This window comes from Filicampus tigris, chromosome 17 (assembly GCF_054856515.1).
Source record: "Filicampus tigris isolate MCC_2025a chromosome 17, RoL_Ftig_1.0, whole genome shotgun sequence".
Lineage (NCBI taxonomy): Eukaryota > Metazoa > Chordata > Actinopteri > Syngnathiformes > Syngnathidae > Filicampus > Filicampus tigris.
Window position 1 is genome coordinate 2,966,221 of NC_141233.1, and position 19,710 is coordinate 2,985,930.

Genomic DNA, 19,710 nt, shown 5'->3' on the forward strand with positions numbered 1-19,710 from the left:
ACAAATAACGCCTGAGCCATAGAGGAGTCTGTGTTTGTCCTTCATGCCTCAGGGGGATGCTTCAAACTGCTAAAAAAAAGAAAAAAGTAACAGGTGCTGTGCATCTCGTTGCTTATTAGGTCCAGATGTTTATAGAACGATTGCAATCAAAAGTATATAATTCCTGTGCTCCAGTGTACTTCACAGGGTATATATTTAGAACACAATAACTGCTTTTAAAATTGAAATATGTAGTTGCGGTCCCGGTTCACAAAGGCGAGTTGAATAGGATTTACACTCAAGCAGGGACTCCAGTGTTTGTCCCTCACTAAATGTTGGCTGATGTGAAAAAGCTAGCGCTTCTGATTTTCCGCTCCAGCCGATAAGGGGAAGTTGACAGAGGGGTCCATCCCTATTGGAAGAATCAAGATTAAAGGGGTCTTCATTAAAATTTGGAGGAGTTCCTCGGTTTATAACGGTTAAAAATCGATTGAAACCGATTCATCGATTTGACTATTCGATTAATCGGCTCGATTAAATTAGTCTAAAAATGAGGTCTTTAAATTTTTTCCCATTCCAATGCATACCAAATTTTGAATGTGTAGATCACATGATGCGCTTGCATCAAACATCATTGCGTATTGCGTGTGTGAATAGCTGCACCACCACACTATCTCAAAGAGACAAACTTGTTAGCGATTTTTAAAAAAATCGAATCGAATCGAAAATCGGTAACTGAAAACCGAAAATTTAATCGAATCGGCTGAATCGTTACATCCCTAGGCAGGACATTTGACTGTTTTACTTTACTTTGCCTTTTAGTATTTGTTTAACGTTTAACTCAACAGAGAGAATGACTTAGCAAAAGCGTGTTGATTTTTTGGGGTGGGGGGTGAATGTTTCAAAGTCATTGTCATGTCATCTTCCAAACCGCTTATCCTATACAGGGTCGCGGGGAATTGCTGGAGCCTATCCCAGCCGTCAATGGGCGAAGGCAGACTACACCCTGAACTGGTCGCCAGCCAGTCGCAGGGCACACATAGACACTGTCACTGAGCGGGAATCGATCCCACGCTGCCCGCACACAACTCAGGCGTGTGTACCACTACACTATCAGTGGACGGACTCAAAGTCATTGTCTTTGTCTTATTTTGGAATGTGTTAATGTGCAAACAAGAACAAGCGGCAAAAATCCAAAAATTTATTGGCCCGACAATTAATCGTTCGGCCCTTAGTAATCAAGACTATACTGCTGCTTTAGCATAAGGTAGTGATAGACTATAGCATTTTACGAACAAGGTCGTACATTGCCGCCATAGGAATGGAACTTCATCAGAAACCAAAGACACTCGGTACCAGCTTTACCAAGCTACTGAGGGGGTAGCACTGGTACTGCATTGAAGCACGTTTGACGCAAGTCCTGCTTCCTCTGGGCTTGTCTGCCAGTTAATAATTACGACAACCAACTAATAGCAAAGAAATAACCAGACAAAAAAGTCAAAGCACGTGGTGTGCTCAGCTCACTCGTGCATGTTTATGAACAGTTGTATACTGCAACTGTAAAGTGTAAACACAATCGTTCCTCCCACCACAGACTAATGGTAACTGCTACCATGAAGAACAGAAATAACCTTACTCACTTGAAATACATCCACCTATTTTCTCTACCATTTATGCTGCTCAGGGTTGCGGGGAACTGGCACCTCTCCCAGCTGACTTTGCACAAATGGCAGACTTCAACCTGGACTGATTGTCAGTCAGTCACAGACCACATACAACGCGGTGAATTGGCCCGTTAATGTTCGGAAATATGAACGAGTGTATCCCAGTGTGAGTGCTAGCCAGCGGGGGGCATGGCAGGAATAACTGAGACAAAACAGAATGGTAGAACTAGTCCAGTGTTAGTGCGCCTTTAAAGAATGAATTTCTACATACAAGTGACAGTCAAGAGTAACTCGCTATTCCCCAGTGATGGGAAAATATAGAATGAGACTTATAGAAAAGAAATCTGACAATACTGCAGCACAGTGTAAGTAGTGGGTCGCTCCAGGTTTAAATGACTATGAATGGTCGGTTGTCTATATGTGCTCTGCGATTGACTGGCGACCAGCCCAAGTGTACACTGCCTCTCATAGGGCAAACGCTTCAGAAAATGGCCAGATGGAAGGAAAATTGCATAAACCAAGGAAGGAATCTTGGGCTAAAACGCTTTGGAGAATGATGGTAAAAAGTTTGAATCTTGCTGTGGACATTGTTGGAGAGATGCTTGTCTACTTCACGAGCACTGTCGAGGTGCCCCTTGAGCAAGACAAAATCCCCTCGGCCACACCTCATCTTAGGGATGTAACATGAATTAGGTGAAAACCCCCGTGCCTACACATATGCAAACTAGTTATTTGTCTGGTGTAATGCAAGCAGAACATAATTAAAATTTCTATTACCCCTAGGGATTAAATTTGTGTCAAAAAAGATATAGAGCATGGCTCAATGTTTTGCTGTATTGTTTTACATAAAATGTACAAAACAATGTGGGGTCTTACGATAGTATTTTTTTCCCCCCGTACAGTGTTCCCTTGCTACATCGTGGTTCAGTTATTGCGACCTTACTCTATCGCGGGTTTTCATTTGTGACCATAACCTCCCCACAATGCCATGATAATTATCGTATCATGAGGTTCGTATCGTGACAATATCGTATCGTGATGTTTGTTATTTGTACGTTTGGACATTGTTACATCCCCATGTTAATAACTATCTTAAAGTTTTACTTTTTAATCTTAAAATAGTTTACTTTAACCAAAATCTTGCTTCACATTGTAGCCAAAGATATAATCCTGGTGGATTAATATGCCTTGTAAATCCGTGTGGAAACCAAAACCAAGTTGCTATGTCATCAGCTAGGTATTTCTTCTACCGTACATTTTGCATTTTAAAAATAAAATGTATGTAACTAGTGTTTAGAAGGGTTAGGAACCGTGTGTGTGTGGGCAGGGTTTCGTAACGGCTTAATAGAGGCTTAAAAAAAATAAAAATACACCTGTACTTTGCAGATTTCGTCAAATTTTTGGACCGTAACCCCCGCGCTAAACGTGGGACTCCTTTTATTTTGTTTGGGACTTGGTCAAAAGTGGTGGTTCAGGTAATATATTACGAATGATCACCCATTCGTGTGTGTGTTCGTTACAAATGAAGAGATTGTCATATATCCTTACTTCTGTCTTTGTATCGTCCACATGGTCGTAGGCCACCAATTTCTCTGGCCATCTCATAATTGTGATGAGTGACAAGATGAGCTCATGGGCAGAGTTCTGGCAAATATTTGATTGGGTGCTTGTCCTGGCCCCCACAAGTAATATGAAACAACTGCTTCTGTGACATGCACAATAGCAGAGTAGTCAATCCAGATTGACAAAACTAAAGTGCCTTAATTTTAAACATGAGAGATGTTTGCAATTTGAACACAAAGATATTTCTGCTAGGTGGTTTACCTTTGTGATAAGTCACTCGCTCTTTTGGCTGATGTAGCATGCTAATACCATTACGCACAGTTCACGCCCGCATCTGTCTTCCTGCGGCAGTCTGAGCACGCTCCAACACCAGCACAATCACTCACGGGAGAAATCAGTGGACGGCAACCGGCGCAGCCATTTTCTCCCGCGCGCCTCTCTGTGATGGCTCAGTCTGACTAGCGCTAACTTCACCTCACGCCTCCACGAGAAACATGAAAGCGAGCATTCAAAAAGGTCCTGATGGGGACTGTAAAATTAGGCCTCGGTGTGGATGGCAGAGATGAGTGAGTAGAGATGGTGAAGAGTGGGGATGATGCATGATTGTATGTGAGAGGGGACAGGTGGGCCATCCCAGAAATAGCCTGTTTCAATCTCCCTCAGTAGACATGACCCCTCTCCCAGCTGTACTCAAGCTACTCCAACACAAGCCAAGTTTTCTCTTCCGTTCTCCCCACCCTGTCTTTCTGTAAGATTTGGTTCCTAGTAGTTGGGAGGAGGGCTCGGGCCAGATATGATGACCTCATACGAAAAATTGACTTGCACGCCTGCCCTGGAATGCATTCCCTTTTACAAGGAGTTTTCACATTTGGCTTGAAAACAAAACTTTGCCTGACTGGATTTCTCGAGCCCCCGTTAATGCAGTGCGCTGTACTTTACATGTGCCCACTCGCGCAGCGCAAGCGGCACATACACACACCCACTCGCACCCAGTGATTCACATCGCCGTGGTTAAGCGGCAGCAAACGGAGGAGAGATGTGGCCGTTGATGATTTTAATATAAATAAAGTAATACGTCCGCCTCATTTTTAATCCTTTTTCTGCTGGAGCCAATAATGTGTTTGTGTTAGACTCTTTTGTCATTGTGATGTTATAAAAAAACAAAATGTTTTCCCCTACTTCACCATTACAATATTAACTCAATGTGTCCCTGGTGGAAGTTAACACTAAAGTGGGGCACATACATACTGATACGGGCACGTATTGGTGATGTGGGCATTGGGGCATGACTTACAACATCCTCTTCAGCGCGTAAGTGGAAAAGTGCTTCAGTCAACAGGAGAATATGCGCAAGGTCAGATTTGACAGGGTTTTCCCACATTCTAGGGTTGCTTCACCGAGAGTGACTATCTGCGTAAATGTCTTGAATTGATGGTAAAAACTGTGCAGCCTGAAAGGTTGCAGCCACGTGATATATATTTATATATATATATATTAGGGCTGTCCAACAATTAAACATTTTAATCGAGTTAATCACAGCTTAAAAAAATGATTGATCGTAATTAATCGCAATTCGAACTATCGCCAAAGTATGCCATATTTTTCTGTAAATTGTTGTTGGAATGGAAAGATAAAAGACAAGACGGATATATAAATTCAACATACTGTTCATATGTAATGTATTTTTTTATTACAACAACAAATCCTCATGAGATGAAAATTGGAATTTTAAATTAAAAATGATTAACATTCTTTCTGTAATAGACAGTATTTTTATTCATTACAAAAACAAAAACGCAAACCGGCCTTAGAACAGTGACAGAAATATTTCAAATGTGTGCAAATAAAGTGTGTGTCGGGGTGTGTGTGGGGGTGTGTGTGTGTGTGTGTGTAATGTACACATTTATATGTGGCCCTTGTAATATTCTTCAAGTTTATGTTTTCCGAGTGGTCCCTGAAGTGCACACAAATGTGATTGGCTCATATGTTATGCTGTGCTATGCTCTATTCATCCTAGGTTGCTGAGTCAAACAAATTCATTCACATTTCTGAGATTTAAAGCTGCCCTCTTTTTTTGAAATGCTTCTTTATACTCCCGCGCGCGACACGTGTCCGCTCTGCTGCTCACTGTGCACTTCTGAGTGGTATTATGCATGGGCGGTCATTCTAAGGATGCGTTAAATGCATCAAATATTTTGACGCGATCAATTACAAAATGTAATTACTGCCCGTTAACGTGGTAAATTTGACAGCACTAATATATATATGTATGTATATATATATATATATATATATATATATATATATATATATATATATGTATATATATATATGTGTGTATGTATATGTATATGTATATGTATATGAGCGTTCACACGACATTGCAATAAATATCACACCGTAACATCAATGCCGTGATAAAATTCTTATTTCTTATTTATAGCTTTTGAAATGTGATACTGCTCACAGACAGTGATTCCTTTGCTTATCAAGTCAGAAACGCAGGAACACTGAATAAAGGCAACAGGTATAGAAAAAGCCAAGTAACAATAAATAAAATAATCACCTTGTTATGTTTTTTTTTTCCTGTGCTTACTGTGATGCTTGAATTTGGAGGGCAACGTATCTCTGATGTGTTGTCTGAGGCAAGAGGTGGAAGTCGGGCGAAGCGGAGGTCTCAACCGCTCCCCACCAGACGACAGCACATCACAGTGACACGGTGACATGCAAAGCCACAGTAACACCCGGGAGTAGCCCGGGAGGGACCCGGGACTGCTAAATGCCTTCAGTGTCCCTGATCAATGTGTGTTTCAATTCACATGACTGACCTGTATATTTTGAATCAAGATCAATGTTGTGTAGCTCCGAGCGCACACGGCTGGCATGTGTTCACCTAGCTCGCGGGATAAATGTCACGTACTCCAGTCAGCCAATCATCAATGGATTTCTTTAGAAGTATCACATTGTCACGTGCGTTACAGCCAATCGGGTGCCTGCATTGCGAAATACAGCTACCCGATTTGCTGCGTAACACATATCCGGAAGTGAGATGCTAAAATGCCACCCTGCCGAGCAAAATTACATTTTAAGAAGATCTGCTCATTATTTTGCAGCGAAACAAGACCAGTGAGATAGCAAGGGAACTTTACCACACCGACAGCGCTTCAGGAGCCGCATGAAACCGGCCAATGAGCCGCATGCAGCTCGCGAGCCGCCGGTTGGCCATGCCTGATCTAAATGGACATATTTAACCTATGGAACCCTATTTTCTTATTGAGTCTAACTGTGCACATGGGGGGAGTTTGGTTTCATTTGGTAATTTGCCGGACTTTGCACAGGTAGAATTGGGCGTAACGGGGGGTATGCGTCTATGTGCGCCATTGTGGGATGGAACTTGTCTTTTCCAGGCCAATCTTAGTAGCATCCCTCATTTGCATCAAAATCATTGGGGTCGGAGGCGTAGTACGCCCAAGTATGCCGCGCTTGACATTGTGGAAACAGAAATAGACTCGCTGGGGGTCCATGCATGACATTGGTAGCCAGTAAGCTAGATCTCCCCTTGCGGATGACGAAGTCGGCCGTTCATGTGACGTGGGCAATTGGAGAATGCCTTGCTCCCTCGATCGTGCTTCTGAATGTGACACACGCACCCACCCCCGTCAATAGAGTGCTTCAAGGTCTCCGGATTACCCACAATGCATTGAGCGGACATACTGGTCGTCAAACCCCATCATTTGTCATTGGTCATGCATTGCGCGTGTGTCATTGTTGGCTGTAATAGTCGGGGAAGAAAAGGTGGTGGTGGTCTGCGCATTATTCGATGAAATTTTCACTTTACGCCGTGGTTAGCCTCAAGTACAGTTGCACTAAGCGTGGGGAAACTGAGTGTGTTCTATAAAATGTAACAGTCCCGAACTTTTCAATTCAATTTCCTGCTAGTTGTTGTTCCAGATCCTCCGTTTTGTGTGTTGTGGATCTGGTGTCGGAGGTACAGAGGCTTTGCAGCAGAGTTTGAGGGGTTAGCATTTACCTTAGCCTAGCCATAGCTCCGCTTTTGTTTTGCCGGGCGTATGTAGAGCTGGGGGAAACCCTGCCAGCACATATTAAAGAAAAATAATGAGTGGCAGTTGGAAAAAAAAACAAACAGTTGGCTAACTGTTAGCTTATTTGGTATCGACACTGCAGTTGAAAGTGCTAGTCCTGAAAAAACTAATTGTTTTTCTAAATATTAATGGCCTAGGCGATAAGAATACAGGCAGTCCTCATATTACGACGTTTCGATTTTACGACGCCCGTTCCTTCTCCTCCATTTTGTCCCCAGCACCATACTGACTACGTTAACATGCAGTCAATATTCGAGTTAAAGTCAAAATTCAGATTCCTGAAACATTCTGAATATCCCGTTCACATGATTGAGCGGACAGAGTTGCTCCGGCATTTGAATAACCCACTGTGACAGTGACGCACTGCGTCGTGACTGAAATGGACATCATTTCCGAGTGTTACTTTCAACTGTCAATAAAACACTCGATGTCACTCGCCACATGAATGAAGCAGCCGGTTTCCTCCTCGCTCCAAAGGTGTGCACCTACGATTATATGAAAAAAAAATGTACGTTGATGTGATAGAGCACATTTTTTTTTTGCATATTATTGAAATTAATAGTGTTTTTTTTTTAATGAACAAACATTGAAAAATCAAAACATTCTACACATTGTCCCTATAAATATCAGATTAAAAGCAAACTTTAACTCATTAACTGCCAGACATTTTCAGACCCTCTTTTACCCTAATGTTTGAAAAAAATATAAATAAATTCCTGGGATTGAATGGCTGGACTGTGAAAAGACATAAAAACGTGTTTTTGTCATTGATTAATGGCATACTGATTAAGAAATACAACTATTGAGGCAGATGCCTGGGGAGCAAAACAATTCTTCTGCTTCCTTGAGTCTCTTTTGTCATCTTTATTTAACGTCAGTTGTGTATTGACCAGTTAACACAGACAAGTTTGTGTGCTCGCAAAAGTAACCTGTCACACTTCCATACTAAAAACCTAAGATATCATAAAATAACTAACTGCAACTGGAATGTGTGTGTAAGTTGATTCAACCAGTTATATGTATAAAATGTATAGTTACACATCTCTTTGTTTTACAACACCTCCCTATAGCATTAACACGTCCCAGCTCACGAAATCTGGGCACAGGCGCTTTTTCGGCATTTAGGGACGATTAACACCGCACTCTTAAAATATTGTACTTTCACCGCACAAATACTGTCACTTGTCACTAGGGGTGCAAAGGTACGCTAAATCACGTTTCAGTTAGGTTTTTTGGAAACTTTGGTTCGGTATATTTTCGGTACAAAAAACTGAAATTTAAAAAAATCTATATGTTTATTTTGAAAAGATGACAAGTAAACTACTTTTTCGAAAAAAAATGAATAAAAGCGAACCACTCGGGTAATATTCTAAGAAATTACACCAGAATAAAAAATACACTAAAAATGAAGATCTCTTAATTTTGTAAATTATTAAGACACTGAAATCCTTAAAACACTCAGCATCAAAATCCTATGACACATCTAAGCATTCAAGTTAAAGACAAGTTGTCATTATAGTACATGTATACACTTTTTGTGATGAAAAAAATACATACAATAACAGTTAGAATTATTGCTAACTATATTAAAACTATTTTTATAATGAAAAAAGTCCAGTAACTATAAAAAGTCTTAATGAAATTGTATACACTTTTAAGGCATTGACATTTTTGAGTGTTGAACAGCATATTGTAACGAATTGGGTTATCTGTGTTGTGGTCGGATTTGTGTGTTGCTGAGTTGTGATGTTTCCGAGGTTCATGAATGCATCGTACGGCAAGCGAGTGGTGCAGCGGAGAAAGAAGAGCGCGAGCAGTTGTACTTGGATTAATAAAAACGTGATAATTAAACTACGTCTGACGGCGCGTTCCTGGAATACGCTACAATATGATAAGTTTGATTATCTATTAGCTATTTAAGTTTGACGTTTTTGCTCCCTCGTCTAAGAAACATTCACAGTCGGATGATACCGTGCATGTTAGACGTGCTACCTGCCGCCCATCTCATGTAGCAATGTCGGCACACAACTTTCAGACTTGTACACGTACCTTTCCCCATCGGCGATTTTAAAACGACAGCCAGAATGTTCCCAAACAGGAGACCGCAGTGTACGGGCGGACCTTCGAGCTCTGGCTCTTTTCCGGCTCTCACTGTTGTGCCGCCACTCTCCTCTCCCGCATTCAACAGTCAATAACGCCCGTGCGTCAGCTCGCGCTAATAAGTGGACCGAACCGAACACAAGTGGACCGAACCGAACATGCCATACCGAAACGTATTAATACACCCACGTGTACCGTTACACCCCTACTTGTCACCATTTATACTAGTTTTAAAGAGCTAAGCCTGCTGGAATTACAGCCTTGTTCAATGCATGACAAGATATCTCCATACTGAGACACATCATTGTTGATTGAAATACATTGATTTTTTAATCATAACTAAATCCTTGCTCCAGCTCGGAGTAGGTCTAAGTTGTGGCGCAGGTGGTGTAACGTGATTTTAGTGGATTGGATCGAGGTGCAGGCAGACAGATTCTGAGCTTCGCGGACATGTGTAGTGGATGTCATTATATTTCATTCAAACAATATGACAACAGCATGCATCGAACCCTCTGAATCATTGTAGAAAATCAATTCACTGAGCAAATCATTATCATCATCCATCATCGATACCGCTTATCCTCACAAGGGTCGCGGGGCGTGCTGGAGCCGATCCCAGCGTTCTTCGGGCAGTCGGCAGGGGACACCCTAAATTGGTTGCCAGCCAATCGCAGGGCACACAAAGACAAACATCCGCACTCACAATCACACCTAGAGGCAATTTAGAGTGTCCAATCAACTTACCATGCATGTTTTTGGAATGTGGGAGGAAACCGGAGTACCCGGAGAAAACCCACGCAGGCACAGGGAGAACATACAAACTCCACACAGGGAGGCCGGTGCCAGGATCGAACCCACGGCCTCTAAACTGTGAAGCGGACGTGCTAACCAGTCGACCAAATATTATATTTTTTAACACACTCCCCTGGACTGCAGTACAGCTAGAGGGGTGTTCACACACGGACTCCAAGTGCCCACGTCCCAGCGGTGATCTGTGATTGCCCTGCCCAACTTTACATCATCCACCCATTTAGGTCTGCGTTCAGTTCCTTATGAAAATACTTTGGATGCTTCGATCTTCTGCATGGGCTCAAGCGAGTCTATTTCTTCTTGTGCGATATCAAATACAACTCTCTTTGTCTATGTCAGCGCGGTGACGTTAAAGGGATTGAAGTGACCCGTTTCCATTGGCTGGTAAACAAGTAGGATGTGTTCACTGCCACAACGCCACAAACGGCCTTTTCTACCTGCGCTCATCTTTGATAATAGTAAAAGGAAGAAAACACACTGCGCTTTGCACTAGACTTGCCTTGCGCACAACAATAAGGCCCTTAAAGGGTCAACCCAAACTTATTTGTTCCAGAATATGTTCTATTCAGGCCCACTAGTTGAAATACGGCATTCTGATGAATATTGCGTTTGTGGAATATGAGAAATCCAACCATTTTTAGCTCACTCAGGGGGCAGCCATTTTGTCACTTGTGTCGACTGAAGATGACATCGAAGTTGCTCAGGGCTCAGGTAACGACCAATAACGGCTCACCTGTTTTCTAAAGCCGAGCCCTTGAATTATTTTCATTTTGTGCACTTAAAAAAACAATTTGAATGGGATTTCTTATTTTGATATCTGAGCATAGTTAAACTGCCTTCTGGGCCCGTACTTGGTCAAATGTGTCTCTGGAAGCGCAGATACAGCAAGCTATGGCAAACAAGGCACACAAGGAGGTATTTGTACTTTTACTTGAATTTGTGGTGAAAGCATGCTTGTCAGTTAATGACGGAGCTGTTTGGAAATTCATTTACAATTTACTATGTGGAATGACTGACAGTCTGGGTGTGATGAATAATTAGAGAAGAGTGATACGTGGCATGCAGCATTGTGAAGACATCATACAGTCGATTTAAAGTTGAGGTGATATTACATTCTTCTCAGTGAGATCTAAAGCAACTAAGAAGAAGAATTACAATTTTGCTAATCCAAAACCTAGGTTAAAGACATTGAAAGTCTGCAGTATCTTTGACAAAGATGAAGGAATTAAGTCGGCTCAGAAACATTTCTGTTGCCCTGCCAACAAAAGGACATGTTTACAACTCAAAACATACTATTTATAGTATAGCCTTAAGAAGTTACAGCGAAATCGATCACCTATCGGGCGAGGCTGGAATCGAAATCGGAGTAATTTAGGTGGTGAAATCTAAATGGATAATTGTTTTGGCAGATGGTTGCATGTCTTGAAGGCATCTCATCTATGATAACATTTGAAGCTGGTCTCTGCGTGCCTTCCGATAATCGCAGCGGCTTGGCAAATGCAGGATTGCTCTGCAAGCTACTCCAGCAATTCCCCGTCATTTATTTATTTATTTTTTGCTTCTGTGCCAGCAGGCAAAATGGTGATTATGTCTATAGCACACAAATGTTTTAATATTCATACAGTGAGAGGCGAAACCCATGTAGTTTGACAATTAGTGTTTCATTAATGTGTGTGGCATATCTTTTCCCAGCTAATGGAAACCAAAGAAAATACCTTCGGGATTAATAGGACATTACACCTGCTGTTTATTAAACAACACACCCTGGATTTCACATTCCTTTGAACGTGGCTATAAAGCAGCATTAGTTTAAATAAAACAGTGATTTGTGTGTGTGTTACTGTTTGGAAATGTTTCTAATAATGAAGAATTTATGAACTGACATAAAAGCACATATTAGGTTAAAAGCCTGTGCTGGCATGCTTCCCTCTGTCACTTTGTCACTTCAAAAATGACCAGCAGGTGCAACAACACCAACTGTGTGTCTCTGTGGTCCCAAAGTCTTTCGACATTTCATTTGCTGCCTGCTCGTTTGCTTCTCTGAATGCCTTCTACTTTGGTAAATGCATAAATGGCTTCCTTTGTAATGGTGGATTTATTTGAGCCGTCATATTGAATACAGCCAATACTCAAATAATGTAAACAAATGCAACTAATCTCTGTATAAAACAGAGATCAGACTGGGATTAAAATGACATTGCATTGCATATAAAACAAAATGAAATACCTACCGCTCATCATCATCATCATCATCATGTCAACATGAGGCCGGTCTCTAGAGACAAGTGGCACCCGTGTTCTTGGGTGAACACGTGCTACAGTATTTACCTTTCTGGGCTGGCAAGGAAGAAGCTTTCTCTGGATGTTCTGAACTCCAATTTCCATGCCACTGTTCGATGAAGTGGCATAATGTTGGCAAGTGACAGAGGTGGTGTCACCGCGGAGGTCTGTGTGGATGCAGTCCCGAAAGCTTAAAGCTCAAACTGTTCAACGGTGACACAATTAGTGCAATTAAATTTGCCTCAATTGATAAATTAGCCCGAATTTTTAATGAAAACCGCATGACTTATTTTGTCCTTATAGAGACTGACAATTTTGAAGCCTGTGGTTTCACATTCAAGTTGATGCCATGTTGTTTTGTGCCAGAAAGTAACCAATTGATGGCTAAGAGGGGGGTCCTGGGTAGAAAAATATATTGCAGTGTTTTACTATGACTCTATTGCAATACACTATATAGGTCTTTGTAGTGGCAATTTACCAGTCATAATTTTTCTCTGTTTGAAAGAAACCTCCTCTTTAATGTTATTACATACTGTACATACGTTTATGCAACATACATTATGTCAGTGTGAAAAAAGTGTACTAAACTGAAGTACTGTACAATGTATTGTTGAGACAAAAATCCCCAAAACACATGCCAATGTGCTTTGTTATAATCCAGCCTTTTCTTTGCTAGAGCAATCTGTTTTCTTGCTGCTGTCAGTGATGTAGCCAACAAGTAAATTAAGGAGAGCAGCACACTGAACCTAGGTCCTGCCACTTTACAAGTCATTACAGTTCTTTAGCAGCTGGGTATATGAGTCGATACTTATTTGTTTGAGAGTCGACTGCCGTTATTCTGACCTGGAGTCTGCGGTTTGGAATCCAACTCACAAACATTCATGCCCATATTGCTTTCAGTTACACACCTGTCTTGTTGTCATGTTATTTTGTGTTGTCTTTAAAAATCATTCGCGTTTTAAAGTAAGGGTTGGGGCCCTTTTTTTTGTGACTAGCGCAAGCCCGGCGTGGGGAGCAGGGTAAATCTTCACGGAGGCATGTTAGACCAGGTATTGATAATTTTGCGTCCGAGTCATCGGCGACAGCCAATCGGCATCGAGAACGTACTTAACTGTACTGCGTCGCAAGAGGGTGTAGCATAAGCAGACACGCAGCCAACTAAATAATAATAATAATGATAATAAAAAAACTTTGTAAATCTCTTGGGCTCACTGATCGCAATAACACTGTTCCATACTGGTGTCAGAATTATGAATGAAAGCCAGTGACGTTCACCACACACATCTGCAGAGCACTGAATTTGCCTTCTTGCGCCTCGATCAAACACACCAAAATCACATTGGACCACTTGCACTGAAAAATAAACCTGCTTTTGAGAGGTCTACAATTGTGTCTACTTTTGGTCACGAAATTGCTAGTTGTGCCGTCGGCGTGCAATAAAATATGCCGGAGTGCCTATGGATGCCTATGTTGTAGCGTGGTCTGCCAGAGTCACAAACACGCTAAACTGGACCTGCCAATCCGCGAAAATTACGATGCGTCACTTTTTACGCAGAGCACAGTCTATTCTCTGTCGCCAACATTGTTAGGTATGTCGGGTATGCGGCATCTCTGTGCACCGGAATGCCCAAATAGGTGAAACGTCATCTGCCAAATTTCAAAACACGGTAAACTAGACTTGCTCCAGCATGAAAATGAATTTGCGCCTGTTTTTAAACTGTGCCTGTCTACCAAAATAGGACCCTTGGTCTCAAAATAACCCTGAATTCCTCACTCTAACGTCATGTCACAAATTCTTTATATAAATGCCAAACCAATAAAAGTCTAAAATCACCATAATGTAACCCTCCAGTCAGAGCTGCTCGATTATGAAAAAAATATTAATCATGGTTATTTTGGTCTTATTTGAAATCACGATTATTCAAACGATCATTTATTTTTTGGTACAAAACAAGAAAATGTTTAAATGCAAATATGTATAATATAAATATCAATAAATTTCTTTGAAACACTATAATTATATTCCTTTTGGAGCAAACAAAATCTATAAAATTAGTTATGAAATTTAAAAAAAGGTGCAAATGTATAAATTGAAGTATGATTTCCTGGTGTAAAAACATAGTGCACTGGATATAAATAATAATCGTTTTTTACGATTATGCCAATTTTGTAATCGTGGAGTGTAATAATCGTAATCGTAAATTGAATTTCGAATAATTGCACAACCCTACCTCCGACACAAAATCGAGCTTGAGTTGCGCATGTTTTGAACTTGAACCCATTATTCATTAATTACGTAAAAAACAAACAAACAAAAAAACAATGTTCAGATTCAAAAACAAGAGAAAAAAAAGATGCGAAGACATGACAGCCTAACAATGACGGTAGGTTTACCAGTCTTACCTTATAACAGAATATAAGGTATAATATAATAAAGAATATTTGTCATTCAAATAGAGAGTTAATCTCCAGTTCCAAGACCTCTTTTTTGAACAAGTCTGTTTCTCCTTTGAATTTAAAATATAAGTGTAAGTATATATAAGTGTAAGTGTAAGTATAGTGTAAGTACACTGCGGTGTCCGGGACACTAACGCAAGTTATGTCGCAGAGCAAACCAGTCACAAGGGAGTCCATCACTGGGTAATCCGTGGATGTCCTGGCCTGCTATTGGAATTTACTTTCTTGTGGGCTTTCAACAGTTCCTGACAGTTAGCGGTCAGTATCTTTTTCCTAAGGTTACCAGTTGCTGTGGACCTTTGAAAGTACCAAAACTTTAAACGCATTCTTCTCAAAACTAATGATTTCGACTTGGCATCATTTTTTAAAATGTATTTCCATGCATAATATATCAGTTTAAAGAAAAGTAAGTGTAGAATTAGAATATATGAATATCTCAATTTGCATTTTTTTTTATCCATGAGGAACTTATAGCCAGAGTCGGTCACAGAGTCGGTATATCCGTGGACCTCATTTCTGTCCCCAGCTGATCGTCCGTATATCATCAGTCCACCAGTGGGATGATATAAAAACTGTAATAATTATAACAATGATAGTGATAATAGCAATGTGTTGATATCAATGAGGTTAAAATGTTTGGAGAATGAATGAATGGATTTCTGTAATGATTCAGAGGGTTTGAGGCCCGCTGTTGTCACATATATGAACGAAATCCATTTGAAATCCACGCACATGTCCGTGGAGGTCAGAATCTGTCCGCCTGTGACCTGATCAGATTTACCAAAGTCATGTTAAACTACCTATGCCACTATTTAGACGTAGTCTGAGCAGGCGTATCCTTTAGATCACAGGTGATCCAGATCTGGCCCCCCACAGTATTTTATGTGGCCCTTGAAAGCGAATTATGTGCATCGATTTCATGTTTTTTGCTTTACTACCAAAATTGCCAATTGTCTTCACTTTTAAAAGACTTAAGATATTGCAAGCATTTTTGTTACCAATCCCCTTTGTAAATCAACTGGACTTGACTTGTTCACAGTCATAACAGCCCTCAGAAGGAAACTATAACTCTGATGTGTGCGTATGCCACGACACGCCTGTACGAACTCCTTGGTTGGTTCGGCGGCTTCTTCTTCTGGTCAGCAGATGAGCACTCGCTGAACTATGCTCAGAATGTACTTTTGTGCTCAAAAGTTACTCTTCCATGCTTTTAATTATAGCATTAATCAAAGAATGCCTTACAGTCCAAGATCGGGGTTTACCTTTCTTCTACCAAACATCCTATCGAACACATTTTCTATTGCTATTGATCACGAGACTTATTGATGTTGTTTATAGTTTATTGTTTATTGGCCCGTACTGCCCCAGTTTCATTTTGGTTCTGGACTCATGTTTCACTTTTTGATTTTACTTGAAATATGAGGTGTGGTTATTGGTCATGTGGTTATCATCTGCCTCATAGTTCTGAGGTTGTAGGTTGGAATCCGGGCTCCAGCCTTGCTGTGCGGAAGTTGTATGTTCACGTACGTGCAGATGTTATCTGCAGGTATTCCAGCTTACTCCCACATTCAAAAAATGTGCACGTTTGCACTCTAAAAACAGTTGGGTTGAAAAATAACACAATTTTGGGTCAAAAAAGGACCGATCTACTACTTGGGTCAATTTGACCCAACTTTCAGACAATTTGGGGGTTGTTTTGCAGAGAACCCCAAAATTGGCTGTTTTGTACTAAACAACCCCATAAATTGAGCTTTTTTGTACAAAACAACGCAAAAAAGTGGGTCAACTTGACCCAATTTGTGGATCGGTCCATTTTTGACCCAAAATTGTGTTATTTTTAACCCAACTCTTTTTAGAGTGTGGATTCATTGAAGACTCTAGTTTGCCCTTCGGTGTGAATATGATTGTAAAGGGTTATTTGTCCAAATGTGCCCTGCAATTGGCTCACAACCAGTCCAGGGTGTATCCCATTTCTTGTCCAAAGTCATCTGGGATAAGTAACAGCTCACTCGTGACCTTAGAGCAAATGATCAGCTCATCAGCAAGATTTGCAAAAGCCTGATAATGAGCCTGATGATTTGAATCAGGTGTGTTGCCTTAGGGATAAACCTTAAACAGGCTGGATTGTAGCTCTTGAGGACCGGACTTGGACACCCCTGCCTTAGAGGATAAAAAAAATTGTGTGGGGATATTGTCACATTCCGAGCACTCCGAAATGGCAAACTATTTGTGTTCTGAGTAATTAGCACATTTAAACTACAATGTGAGAACTAATTTGAAAAAAAAGTAGAATGTTAGTAAATTAATTCAAATATAACAAAAAAAAATCATCCACTTCTATTCTCACATACTGGCAATAAAGGAGGATGAGGTTTTAAGGTATTTTCGCTCTGGTTTTACTTTTTAGACCCATGGTGGATAAATTCCTGTCACAGTAATGCTGTCCCAGAGATGTTCTAAAAGGGGAGATAGCAAACTAGCACTTTTCCCGAGAGTAAAGGCTGCCTGACATATACCTGAGACCCAGTGGTATTTGTTCTTCAGCAACACAGAACATTCTCCAGACGGGTCTTATACACTGATGGTATTCTTGATGTGATTTTATTTCAGTGAAATGTAGTCCACATTTTGTCTTCATTACGCTATGTTTGCACTGTGGAAAAATTGCCGCACTTACATCTTGTTACTTTACCTTGTTGTTTCATCCACACGCACTTTCACATCCAAAGATGGGCATGAGGGAGCGGTTTGGGTTTGCTCATCATTTATAACTCATATGCACTCACTTTATGATGACGAAGGGCAATTAGGGGGTTAGAATCACACTCAGTGACCTTTAGACTTAGAAGCTGGGGGTCTCCTCTATAAATACTCTTACCACCTGAGCCATTGCAGAGCAAAAAGTTATCTTTTGAGGCTAAGATATGGACTTCACAGTCATTTATCTATAGAACAACAAAGATTCTTTGAAATCTTGCTTTAAAAGTATGAAATAGACAGAGGTGGGCATTTTACATAATTTTTCTGGTTCGTCATTCCTCATCCGACATTTTTCGTGACAAATTGAAATCAGTTGGCCTGTCCATCAGCCAGTGCGTCATTTAGTCCTTCAGAAGTCCGTCGGTCCGTCAGTTACTGACAAATACACGAACGGATGAAAAAATACTTCTGTCACTTCTAAAAAAAAAAAAAAACACTTCCGTCATTTTTAAAAAGTGTCCTGTCATTCGTCAATCGGCAACAAAACGGGCATCTGTCGGTCTGACGGAATGCCCACCTCTTGTAATAGATTTGAGTCGTTATGAAGCCAGTTGTTTCCACAAAAACAAAAACTGTTTAGGGTTTGATGCCAATTTTCCCAGCTGATTCCATTCAAATATAACTGCTTCAGTAAGATCCCACTGACATGAAGCATGTCGACTCGCGGACCAAAGTTCCAAAGGGAGGGTTGAAAGTAGGCCATCTTCACGCTACATTTTTTTTTTTTAATGACATTTCCTCTAATGTTTACTTTTTAATTTGGCAAACCACAAATCCAACTGTGGAAGCCATAATGAGGAGTATTGTTTTGCCTGCAGTTTGTTAACTACAATGTGTATGCAAAACCATCTTAACCAATTTCCATTTTCTCGTTGTAGAGGGGCGGCTGGCAAGTTGGGTTGCATGGGCCAGAAGCCATCAGCTGTGGGTATAAAAAAAACTTGGTGAAAAAAGCTTGTTGTGGGTGGTAATTCACAGCCACGTTGTGTACATGTACCATTATGCAGATTACAACTGCCAACCACAGGACTGGAGGGCAATGGCATTGCACAACCCATCAGGATCTTTCAAAAATATTTCTCACGTGGGCATCTTTAGGATTGTTCGGCCTTAGAGGCCTGCAATCTACTGACTACTATTGTAATTTCTGAAGTGCAATAAAATTGAGAGAGCAAGACATGACAGTCCATAGAAAAGGGTGAGTGTTTTTTTAAATTGAGCGTAACGCTGTGGGTGTAGAAAGAACCCCAGAGGTTGTTGAGCCTCTTAGAACTGCAAGGCAAGTAAGTCTCAATGTTAGTGTGGTGAAAGAGTTACATCACTGAAGAGGAATCCTTCTCCCCCCCTGTGGCTCACTAACCAAGCGTGCTTCTTTCTTTCAGCTGTTTCTCTGTTGATTGTATAAATGGGGGAAGGAAGGAATAGCTCAGTAATTGGGTCGCTTTGTAGAATGTCAAGGAACATTTTTCATTGCCAAGAAGTCTTCATCTGAATGTAGATTTAGGCAAATCCCATGAATCCTTTTGAAGCATATTAAAGTAACTCATCGATTGTGTTTGTGCTCTTCATATTCTGTTGTTGCAGGAACAACAGAGCGCGTCTGCCTGATACAGGGTACTGTTGAAGCCCTCAATGGTGTCCACAATTTCATTGCCGAGAAAGTCCGAGAGATGCCCCAGAGTGCTCAGAAGCCAGAACCTGTCAGCATACTGCAGCCACAGACCACGGTCAACCCTGACCGTATCAAACAGGTGTGTTCCTGTTCAGTAAAGACTTGTTTGTGTATAATAACCAGAGGTGGGCATTCCGTCAGACCGATGGACCAGTGTGTCGGTCCGTCACCGACGGACGCCCGTTTTGCGGACAATTGGCGAATGACGGAACACCATTTAAAATAGACTGTTTGACGCATGATGGAAGTTGCTTTTCACCTGCCAATGTCTTCGGGACTAGCCGCGTCTGCCAGTGACGGACCGTTAATCCGTCACTGGCCC

At 41.0% G+C, this 19,710-nt stretch overlaps 1 protein-coding gene across 4 annotated transcripts in view; it reads left to right on the top strand.

Annotated features, from left to right (window-relative positions):
- Positions 1-19,710, top strand: part of nova1 (NOVA alternative splicing regulator 1) — a 37,228-nt gene that overhangs the window by 8,860 nt on the left and 8,658 nt on the right. For all 4 annotated transcript variants that reach the window (XM_086057181.1, XM_086057184.1, XM_086057182.1 and 1 more), the window contains one exon: positions 19,301-19,467. In XM_086057181.1, the coding sequence (XP_085913307.1) occupies positions 19,301-19,467 (167 nt within the window). The remainder of the gene's footprint in view (positions 1-19,300; positions 19,468-19,710) is intronic.